The sequence below is a fragment of the Ochotona curzoniae genome, unplaced genomic scaffold (genome assembly GCF_017591425.1).
Source record: "Ochotona curzoniae isolate NIBS_2020 unplaced genomic scaffold, NIBS_Ocur_1.0 scaffold_4506, whole genome shotgun sequence".
NCBI lineage: Eukaryota > Metazoa > Chordata > Mammalia > Lagomorpha > Ochotonidae > Ochotona > Ochotona curzoniae.
This window is the reverse complement of record NW_024467119.1, coordinates 3,873,223-3,884,513: the sequence shown is the minus strand read 5'-3', so window position 1 is coordinate 3,884,513 and position 11,291 is coordinate 3,873,223. Positions and strand designations below refer to the sequence as shown.

General features: G+C 52.3%; 1 protein-coding gene across 4 annotated transcripts in view; it reads right to left on the bottom strand.

The window, feature by feature from the left end:
• Window positions 1–9,001: 9,001 nt before the first annotated feature.
• Window positions 9,002–11,291, bottom strand: part of MCPH1 (microcephalin 1) — a 170,629-nt gene continuing 168,339 nt past the window's right edge. For all 4 annotated transcript variants that reach the window (XM_040966777.1, XM_040966776.1, XM_040966778.1 and 1 more), the window contains one exon: window positions 9,002–9,480. In XM_040966777.1, the coding sequence (XP_040822711.1) occupies window positions 9,425–9,480 (56 nt within the window). In that variant the 3' untranslated portion in view covers window positions 9,002–9,424. The remainder of the gene's footprint in view (window positions 9,481–11,291) is intronic.

The window sequence follows — 11,291 nt, the reverse complement described above, 5'->3', positions numbered from 1 at the left end:
AGGAACTTAAGAAACAATCCCTAAATAACCCAATTTTTAGAATGGATAGATTTTTTTTTTTTTAGATTTATTTTTATTATTTTTTATTGGAAAGGCGGATATACAGAGAGGAGAGACAGAGAGGAAGATCTTCCGTCCGATGATTCACTCCCCAAGTGAGCGCAACGGGCCGATACTATGCCGATCTGAAGCCAGGAGCCTCTTCCGGGTCTCCCACGCGGGTGCAGGGTCCCAAAGCTTTGGGCCGTCCTCGACTGCTTTCCCGGGCCACAGGCAGGGAGCTGGAAGGGAAGCGGGGCTGCCGGGATTAGAACCGGCGCCCATATGGGATCCCGGGCGTGCAAGGCGAGGACCTTTAACCACTTGCGCCACCGCGCCGGGCCCCAGAATGGATAGATTTTTTAAATAAAATTATTGGGCCCGGCATGGTGGCCTAGTGGCTGAAGTCCTCGCCTTGAACGTGCCAGGATCCCATATTGGCACCTGTTCAAGTCCTGGCTGCTCTGCTTTCCATCCAGCTCCCTACTTGTGGCCTGGGAGAAAAGTGGAGGATGGCCCAAAGCCTTGGGACCCTGTGTCTGTGTGGGAGATCCAGAAGAAGCTCCTGGCTCCTGGCTTCAGATTGGGTCATCTCTGGCTATTGTGACCACCTGGGGAGTGAACCTGTGGAAGGTCTTTCTTTCTGTCTCTCCTCTCTGTAAATCTGCCTTTCCAATAAAAACAAATACATATTTTAAAAATATAAGTAAAGCAGAGTTACCGAATGACAGAGAGCGAGCAATTTTCCATCCAGTGGTCACTCCCTGAAATTGCTGCCATGGATAGGGCTAAGCAAGTGGACGCCAGGTGCCTGGAACCGGATCTGCGCCTGCCGCACTGGTTGCAAAGGCGCTAATACTTGGCCATCTTCTACCAGTTTCCCAAGTGCAGTAGGAAGGAGCTGGATCAGAGCTGGAGCAGCTGGGACTGGAACCTAAGCTCTTGTGCTTTGCTGGCATCATAGACAATGGCTTCCCAAGCTGCACCATAATGTTGGCCTCAGCAGTAACAGATCTAAAGAGGCCACACTGGCCATCAGGGGAGCGCAGGGACGTACCGCCTCCTGGCAGTGCCCGCACTGGCCATCAGGGGAGCGCAGGGACGTACCACCTCCTGGCAGTGCCCGCACTGGCCATCAGGGGAGCGCAGGGACGTACCACCTCCTGGCAGTGCCGACACTGGCCATCAGGGGAGCGCAGGGACGTACCACCTCCTGGCAGTGCTGACACTGGTCATCAGGGGAGCACAGGGACGTACCACCTCCTGGCAGTGCTGACACTGGTCACCAGGGGAACGCAGGGACATACCGCTTCCTGGCAGTGCCCACACTGGTCATCAGGGGAGCGCAGGGACGTACCACCTCCTGGCAGTGCTGACACTGGTCACCAGGGGAGCGCAGGGACGTACCGCTTCCTGGCAGTGCCGACACTGGTCACCAGGGGAGCGCAGGGACGTAGCACCTCCTGGCAGTGCCCACACTGGTCATCAGGGGAGCACAGGGACGTACCGCCTCCTGGCAGTGCTGACACTGGCCGTTTCTCCATGTTACCTCCCACTGATGTCACTATGCATCTGTCACAGGTTTGCAAACATTTCCTGGACTGTGTCAGTCTCCATAAATACAGCTTCCAATGGCTGCTCAACATTTCACCAGACTAATTTACATGATCTCTTACTGGACAATATCCATATTGTTGAGAATTTTACTGTTCCTAGTTTCTCCTTTTTTGATTAAAAAGTTTTACTTGGGGGGTCAGCATTATGGCACAGTGTGTAAAGCTGCGACCTGCAGTGTTGGCATTTTGTATGGTCACTGGTTTGAGTTCCGGCTGCTCCACATCTGGTCCAGCTCCCTAATAATGTGGCTGGAAGAGAGGTGGAAGATGGCCCAGTTCAGACCCCGGCACCCATGTGGGAGAGCTGTGAGACGACCAACTTCTGGCTTTAGCTGGCCTGGCCCCGGCTGTTGCAGCCACCTGGGGAGTGAACTATAGTATCAAAGTCTCTCTCTCTGACTCTGCAACATGAAATAAACAATAAAAAATTTTAGAAAAAGATTTATTTTGTTTTTATTGGCAAGTCTGATTTACAGAGACAGAGAAAAAGATCTTCCATCCGCTGATTCATTCCCCAGGTAGCCATAAAGGTTAGAGTCGAGCTGATGATCTGAAGCCAGGAGCCAGGAGTCTCTTCCAGGTCTCCCATGCAGGTGCAGGGTCCCAAGGCTTTGCGCCATCCTCGACTGCTTTCCCAGGCCACAGGCAGGGAGCTGGATGGGAAGCATGGTGCTGGGACACAAACAGGCACTTATATGAGATCCCAGTGAATGTAAAGTGAGGACTTTAGCCATTAGGCTATCATACCAGGCCCTCTTTTCTTTTTCTTCTTCCTTTTTAAAAAAAGATGTATTTATTTATTTACTTGAAAGGCAAAATGACAAATGGAGAGGGAAAGACAGAGAAAGAGAGATCTTGCATCACTGGCTCACTCCCCAAATGGCCGCCAGGGTCAGAGCTGAGCTGATCTGAAGCTAGGAGCCAGGAGTTTGTTCTGGGTCTCCCATGTGGGTGTAGGGTCCCAAGGCTTAGTCCTCGACTGCTTTTTCAGGTCACAAGCCAGGAACTGGATGGGAAGAAGAGAATCTGGAATATGAATTGGCACCCATATGGGATCCCAGCCATGCAAGGCGAGAACTTTAACCACTAGGCTACCATGCCAGGCCCAAGAATAAATCGTAAAACAAACAAACAACAACAACAACAACAACAACAACAACAACAAAAACAAAAAATCCAAAGAAGTCCCAAACCATATATGTTCAAAAACAAACCTCCAAATTCTTGATACACTCAAGAAATCATGAATCATGTTGGAAATGAAGAATGATGGGACTGGCAAAGAAACAGCTGAAAGGTACAAAGGCACAGCTGAAGCACTCTTTCTGGGGGATTCTATGAGCCCAATTGTTTATGTTAGTAAAGGCTGAAGCAGGGGAGGGGCTAGAAACTTACTGGATCAATGCTGAATGGGAAAGGCCGAGGACTGCGTCTCCGCAGAAATGACGGAGGGATAAGGCAGGCGCACAGATGGGCAGCCAGCGGCAGGCGTTGGGCACAGCGGGCGAGCTGGGACACCGGGATCCCACACTGCAGGACCTGGGCTGAGTGCCAGCCTTGCCCACTTGGCGTTCCAGCTCCCTGCTAAGGCAGGATTGGGGAGGCAACAGAAGATGGCTAACGTGCTGTTAGCATTTGGAGAGGAGCCAGCAGACGGAGGATCTCTTTCTGTTTGTAGGGCTATTCGCCTTTCAAAATAAATCAAAGTAAATAGATGCATTTTAAGAACATTAACACTAAAATGAAAGACAATCGATGAACAGTTTCTTTGAGAAGACTGATAAAACAGGCAACTATCTGAAAAATTTGGTCAACTGTTAAAACAGAGAAGGAACAAAACAACATTCAGCATGAAGGGCATACAAACTATTCTAGGTTTCCAAACTTTAGTGTTTGAAAAGTCATCCTGGTGCGAAATTAATGACAGCTGACAGGGACATGGTGCCAAGAAGGCTCTGTGAATGTCAGCAGAGACCAGCAGCAAGGTGACTCGGACTGAGTGGTGGATGGCAAGCCGGGACAGGTGTGTTCCTGGCTGTTGGGTGAAGCTGGGGAGGCCAAGGCAAGGAGATGCTTTCTAAGGCCCAAAAAGGAAGGTTACATAAGCTGTTCTGACAGTTATTTTTGCAGTAAGGCCCGAGTAACAAGTGTAACATCCGTCCAAGTCAGTGGGGGCAGACGTCCTCACAGGGGCATGCTGTGTGTAGTGGCCACGGCCATGTGGGCGGTGGCTTTCCAAGAATTCTTATCACCATTTTGGTTCTGGGCAGGAGTGTCTGAAATTTGCTCTGCAGCCCCTGGCCGCACTCGGCTTGCGTTTGGTGAAAGTGGCTTCATGTTGATTCTAACACAGCTTCTCTTAGAAATAAACCTGGCATTCAGCAAAACCAGGCTTCAATTTAAAACTTACAGTCAAGTAGGGTGAGGTCTAGGAGGGAGCCAGCACATCTCAGGGCCCTCCGTGTGCTGCCCACTCCCGCAGGGAGCTCCCGCTAGACCCGCCTGGGCAGTTGGTATTGGGGCGTCCTAAGGTAGGGGTGGTTGATTGCGCTTTTGTTCGGTTGACCTCTAGTCGTCCACTCCAGCCGCACCTAGCAGAGGTCGTGATCACAAAGCCCCGTGCTCCCATGCTGAAGCTGTCTCCGGCGCCGGGACGGATCCCTGAGGCGCCCTTCACGTTCCCCTGGTGCGTGCTCGGAGCAGCTGCTGCAGGAATCAGCAGCAATGCAAGGCAATCCTCTCCTTTGCACCACAATTCCCTCAACCCCCCTTTAAATATTTATTATTTCATGACGCAGTCCCGTGAAGTCATCCTGGTATGGAATTAACGACATTTAACTCAGTAGTTACCACGCCAGTTAAGATGCCAACATCACTATTAGACTTCCTGGACACAACACTTACCTGCCCCTCCCGGCTGCACCTCCGTGCTAACGCAGACATGGAGAGCCAGGAGACCAGGGCTGTGCTCAGCTGGGTCACTGAGGGAGTGTGCCAGGAGATGGGGCTCTCTCACTCTCTTTCCCTCTCAAACCATTTGTTTAAAAAGTATTTTACTTTAAAAATTAGAGTTAGAGGAAGAAGCAGTGAAACAGAGCTGCCGCCTCCTGGCTCCCTCCCCAGGTGGCTGCGGTGCCCAGTGCTGGGCTGCGGAGTCTGGCTTCTTCGGCAACCCATGTCGCACCGAGTCTGTGCCTGCTCTGCGTGAACCTTTGGGACTGATGCTCTAGGCAGGTGACTCAGCACCGGGGCTACTCAGTTCTCGCAGACTCCAGCCTCCCTGCAGACTCCAGCCTCCCTGCGGACCCAGACTCCCGGGAGCCCACCTCCAAACTCAAGGCCTGGGGCAGCTGCCTGTGACATTGCATCTCACACTGTTGCTCTTGTTGGCGCTGTGCTGCTCCATCTGCAGTCCAGCTTTCTGCTAATGCACCTGGGAAAGCAGAAGACCCCAGGGCTTTGACCCCTGACGCCTACCTGGGAGACCGAGAGGAAGCTCCAGGCCCCTTCCTGGCCATTGTGGCCATCTGGGAGCGAGCCAGTGGGTATGAATGTCTCTCTTCTTCTGCCTTGGCTGTGAGGTTACAGCTTCCTCGTTGCTGTCCCAAATCCCTGTTATCCAAATCACGGGTTGTGCAGCCCCGGGCCCCTTCTCAGCTGCTCTGTGGTCTCCATGATCATTCACCCCGTATTGTTTCTGCTGGCACAGGAGTGACGCTTGTGCCCTCTGAAATGCACGCCGGGATGTGAGTGGTGCCATGGAGGAGTCAGGAATTGGGCTTCGCTGGCGGCTTTGCAGAGCTGCTGCCACCCTTGCTAGCCGGGCAGCGCGCTGTCAGGACGCAAGGCCGTCCCTGTGCTTGCTCATTGGCCATGGCTGCGTGTGCACCTGGACGCTGTGAGCACAGGCGGCTGTCATGCTCTCAGCCGCCAACCTTCATAACCCATCCAATCTAAGGATCTTCCTGTAGCAGCAGACAACTCGAGCCGATGACCCGGCCGACGTCCACCTTGCCTCGCAGTGCTCACTGTGGTTTTGTTAGGAGTGAGTGGTGAGCAGTGGCTGCTGCACCCGAGTCCTGAAGGCCTGGGAAGTGAGGCCAACCTGCTCGGGTCCTGCCGCACAGTGGGGGAGGCCTGGAGCCTGGGTCTGCCAACAGATTCCACTGCACCTCACCTATCTCTCTGCTCCACCTGCCTCTGTCTGATGCCCCCTGCCCCTGCTGTGGATTGGTCCTACTGTCCATGCCAGACAGGGAGCTGTCTCCTGAGGCTGTGTCCTCCCTCATGTGTCCTGAGGGGCAAGGGAAGGCTGAGCAATGTGCAGAGCCGGGGAAGTTCTGGCTCAAGGTGCTGGCAGCTCCAAAGCCTGCCGGGGACCTGCCTGCGAACGAGGCTGGGGAAGCAGGCTCTCTCTCAGGGCGCACAGTCACCTAGCAGAGACCAGCAGCTTTGGGGTAAAGGTTCCCACGTCACGAAGTTGGGCAGGGGAAGGTGGGTGCTGCACAACTTGAGACTGCAAGGAGGGATGACAAACTGCGCTCCGCCCCTCCCCCCATGAACATCTGCTCCATCTCTGCTGAGATGCCTAGAGTTCAAAATTACCCACCGCAACACACCACCACATCCTGGGCTTTCACAAAGGAAGCTCCTGCCCCGTGGCTCAGAACCAAGTGTTGGCAAACACTGAGCCATTCCACACGAGGAGGTGGCATTGTGCATTGGCTTTACCCTGTCTGAGAAGTGGGTGGTTAGGCAGACTCTCCCCGCTCCACACCGTGGAACACTGCTTAGCAATGAAAAGGCGACGAATAGCGACATACCCAGTGTGGGTGACTCACCTGAGAATTATGCCACATGAAAGAAAACCAACTTCCAAGGTATTATAGTGTGTGATTCCACAGGAATGCCGCCTCACAATGAGAAGGTACAGAGGAGAGGCTGAGAGCCGGCAGCCAGGAGTCTAGGAAAGGGGAGCCGCAGGGATGGGTCGTGGCAGTTAGGGGCCCCACAGGGACCTGATGCCATGAAAACAGAGCTGCTGGGTGTTCACTGTGGGGTGGAAACACAGACACACACGGGGCAGGGCAAACTGCACAGAGTGAAACAAACACGTGCCCAGACAAGATAAGCCATGTCCCCAGGGAGTGGGGGTGGGGCTGCCGGCTGCACAGATTTAACCTCGCAGTTAATCCCAAGGTCCTGTAAAAGGGTGTCATTGCCCTAGCCAATCTCAAGCAGCTCAGAAGCATTCCACAACACATTATCAACACAAGGCTAGCAGCAACAGTTTGGTTTAACGATGACACTAAGCTCCCGAATCATTCATTACAGCTCAGACCTAAGCGGAACATGTGCACATTTCCAGGATTGGTTTGAGTACTCGAAGTCCCCGCTACCCTCACAGCACTGCCACCAACCACGCCTGGCTCCAGATCCAATCTGCTCAACTAAGGATCTCCCTAGGAAGCACAGCCCTGGTGAAGTCTCAGAAGCGCTTGCTGAAATCCTTTATTCAATTGCAAGGGAGTATGACTGCAAACAGTTATCCAGAAACGTTCTTTCCTAAATGGCGCTTCCCAAAGCCTGACGTGTCATCACACACTGCTGCAATGCACACCCCGAGTTGTCTTGGATGCAGGGAGAAGACACTGCGAGCTACAAGTTCTGATCACTGGCTTCTTTGTCAGTAAAGCAAGGGATGGGTGAGGTGGATGCTCCCAATCACCTTGGAAGCGCCCACAGAGGAGCTGTACAGGCTGTCCTGGGGAAGGACGAGCTCCCCGGGTGGCCCGGAAACCCCACACCACCATGGCCCTGACCTTGAGGCCATGCTGTTGGATCCTCTCTCACCCACTGCAACTTCATCTGGACAAAAGAGCGCAATTGCTGCACGGCACTACTCGGATTCTGAGTTTAACGGCCATGCTGAAGTCTCGGGCACAGGACACACATGAGTGCAGCACTAAGGACTGACTCCAGTGAACATTCTAAAACCCACGATGACTTGTCAGCCCATCCATCGTTTTCCTGGCTGCCTTGTAAGGGTGAACAAGCTTGCGGGGTAGAGTGGAGAACAGAGTGCACACCCTGGAGCTAGCCACCTGGCCAGGAACTCTGGTTCTGCCACTGCCCTGTTCCTGTGATTATGAAAGTTGCCTATCTCTGAAAAAGTCAGCAACCTTGCTCAATGATACGAGTCCCACTGTCCTTGATCTACAATTCCAAGATGCAAAGCACTGAAGATCAGAAGGCTTTTGCAGATGAATTAGAGGAAAAATCCGACCTGAAAATAAGTGAGACCACCAAGACTTTCTATTTCTCCCCTTACTAGTCTGTCTCATTGAAGTGTTAGGTTGGTTGTCAAAGGCACCTGGGCACTTCTTTGGGTGGCTGATGCCCTTGTAGATGGGAGAGCTTGGGTAACCTGCAGATAACCCAAGATCTCCACTAACTCAGCCACCGACCTGAGCAGAGTTCTGTGGCTGAGCTCATCGGTCCCAGGAGTCTTCTGCGAAGAGGAATCAGCTAGGTGCCCATGTCCTGCTGTGCCCAGGAAGATGTGCCCCTGGTTTGAAAGCAGAGGCTGTCTTTATAGGACCCGAGCTGGCAGTTGAAGAGCAGAGGTCTTTGCTAAGGGGAGACCTGAGAGGTGCAGTGACGTGGCTGCCCACAGCTTTTGTATTTCTATATAGCTTTCCCTGACTGTAATTTACACACCATAAAGTTCACTGCCCAAACTGTCTGCTTGCCCAGCTATGGGAAGCCCTGACTGTAGCACTCTGCCCCTGCCCTACAGCCTTGTCTGTGCCAGGGGTGCCATTCAGCGGAACACACAGCACTGAGTCCTGACTTGCTTCCTGTACACACTGTGTGGGACCACGCGTGAGGTCCTGGTCTCTGCCATCGGCTCTGTCTATCTGTTTGCCAGCTGACAGACTGCCTTGATTGAGATTGTTATTAATAATCCTTTTGTGAATCTTTTTGTAAATGAGCTAACGTAGACAAGGTATTTTTAGGCTTCCTGGTTAGCGGACCATCCAGTAAATGTACATTTAACGTTATTTTACAGCAAGAGCAGGCATGTACGAAGTCTAATTTCCCCACATTCTGGTCCATTCTTGGTTTAGTGCCATCCCGTGGGTGTTCCACACAGACCTCACCACAGGGGGTTATCTTCCTGCGCTGGCCAGGCAAGGTGGCCACCGCGTGTCACAATGCTGGTCCACCACAGAGAAGGCCACCTGGAGGGTACAGCCTGTCATCACGCAGCGCTCCTTGCACCTGTCTTCATCATGGCCTTCCGGGAGGACGCCAGGTCTTCAGCGGGGCCTTCCGGGAGGACGCCAGGGACGTTGCAGCCAGTCTGGGGTGAACGTCTTTCATTTCTAGCATGTGACCCATTTACAAACACCTCAGAGCCCATGCCAGGAACCTCAGGGGGGCTCTGCTCTCCATGCCAGAACAGTTCTGATGACTTTCCACTCTTTAATTAGCAGCACTCTAATGACAGAAGTCCTGTGGTCCACGGATCACGGTCCTTGCTAAGATTCACAGACTGGCACCACACAAACCTGGGCTGCCGACGCTGATGAAAGCAAGCTTGGTCAACAGGGAGGCGGAGAGAGGCCTCATCGCAGCACACACAGGCAGACGCGACCAGAGCACATGGCACGCTAGGCATGTCTGTCTTCTCACAGCTGTTTCTCGCCTCAGGGCCCTACGCCATCCATACAGCTTTGCCAGCAGCCGTGTGCATAATGTCCTGGTCACTGTGGCAAGAGGTAGTTGTCGGGGGTGCAGAGTTTGTGCTGCGTGATGGAATCTAAAGAGAGAGAGAGAAAGCAGTATGGCATTACAGCTGCAGTGACTCGGGGAAGGAAGCCTTTTCACGCACACAAAGTCATGTTCAGAAAACCCCAGGAGAGCCGGAGCCATTTCACCCCTACAGCACGCAGTGGGGAGAGGAGGGAATTTAGAAAAAAGGCAGCATTAGATCTTCAGGAACACTGGCTCTGGGCCAATGCTCAACAGCACATCCCACAAACACTGCGTCCACCCCAGCGGAATGTTCTGTGGGCGAGGTGTTGTGTGGGACCCAGCAGACCCCAGCTCCAGCCCCGTGGGTGACCTTACCCATGCTTGTTGACATAAGGCATGACACGAATGACAATGCCCAGGCTGTGTCACCCTGTCTCCTGAGCCAGGTGTTCCATCTGGAGTTCGAAGCTAATCGGTACACTGTCTAAAAGTCCATTCTTCGGTGACTTCAAAGATTTCAAGTAGTTCCCGGTCCAGGAGAGCATTGCGGGTGCGGCCGACACCAGCATGGTTGCATGCAGCAGCTGGCTGGCCAGAATCCCTCGTTATTCCCGCAAGCCTGGATTGTCTCCTGTTCCTACTAGCAGAATGGAGGCAGCACGTGCACCCCCAGCACCAGCTGGCTTCCACAGCGGCTGAGACTCACTGCATTTGTCCGGTTGTCTATCCCAGTGAAGACGCAGTCACGCTGTGGAGTGGTGGAAGATGGAGCACCACCGTGGTTGTGTGGAGCAAAGGGCTCGTCCACCTGCGCTCCATCCAGGCAGTGCCCCAGGATGTCACTGCGACCTTCCTGCACAAGCGCGCTTTGCAATGTCTGCCTGGAGGGGTCGCTCAGAGGAACTCCGGATGGGAGAAGACGAAGACTTGCACAGGCAACACCAGATGAAGAATCACCTATGCACACACTTAAGTCATAGTCCAGATCACACAACTCTAACAGTGATCAGGAGTCAGGCGCATTGCCTAACTCTGCATGACAGCCAAGTGGGCCAGCTCATATTTGTATATTACTCTTTACCTTTGCTATGGCTTCTGTATGTGTTTTAGACCTGTCATTTGCCTTTTGACTCTTCTTCTGCAAACTTCTGCTTTATAACAGTTTTTATTTTTTTATGTTTTAAAAAATCTACTTTTTTTTTTTTTTTACTGTAATCAGTTGTGGAGTCACGGGGGCAGCTCACTCTTAATGTCCAGATCATAAAGTAATTTAGCTATATTGCTTGCCAGGTTGTGAAAACTCCACAGATTTGATTTTTACATTCAGATTTCTGACTGGATGTAATTTCTGAAAATCAGATACACCGTGGAGAGCATGGTCTTTTCCTATTAATCCAAGAATGTAATATAATCTCAAAGTTTTAAGCTTTAAGTTTTATTTATTTGAATGAGACTCTCTCAGAGAGAGAGAGAGAGAGAGAGAGAAAGAGAGAATATCTTCCTTCCACTGGCTTACTCCTCAAATGGCCAGCATGGCTGGGGCTGGGCCGGGCTGAGGCAGGAGCCGAGAACTCAGTCAGGGTCTCCCACGTGGTGGCAGCCCGAGCACCTGGGCTGTCACACATCGCTCCCATGTATTTGAGATGCCAGACTTTAACCTACTATACCACAAACTGGCTTCAAGTTTAAACCTTTTTTTTTTTTTTTAAAGATTTTTATTTATTTTTTATTGCAAAGGCAGATATACAGAGAGGAAAGACAGAGAGGAAGATCTTATGTCTGATGGTTCACTCCCCAAGTGACTGCAACGGCTGGAGCTGAGCCAATCCGAAGCCAGGAGCCTCTTCCAGGTCTCCCATGCTGGTGCAGGGTCCC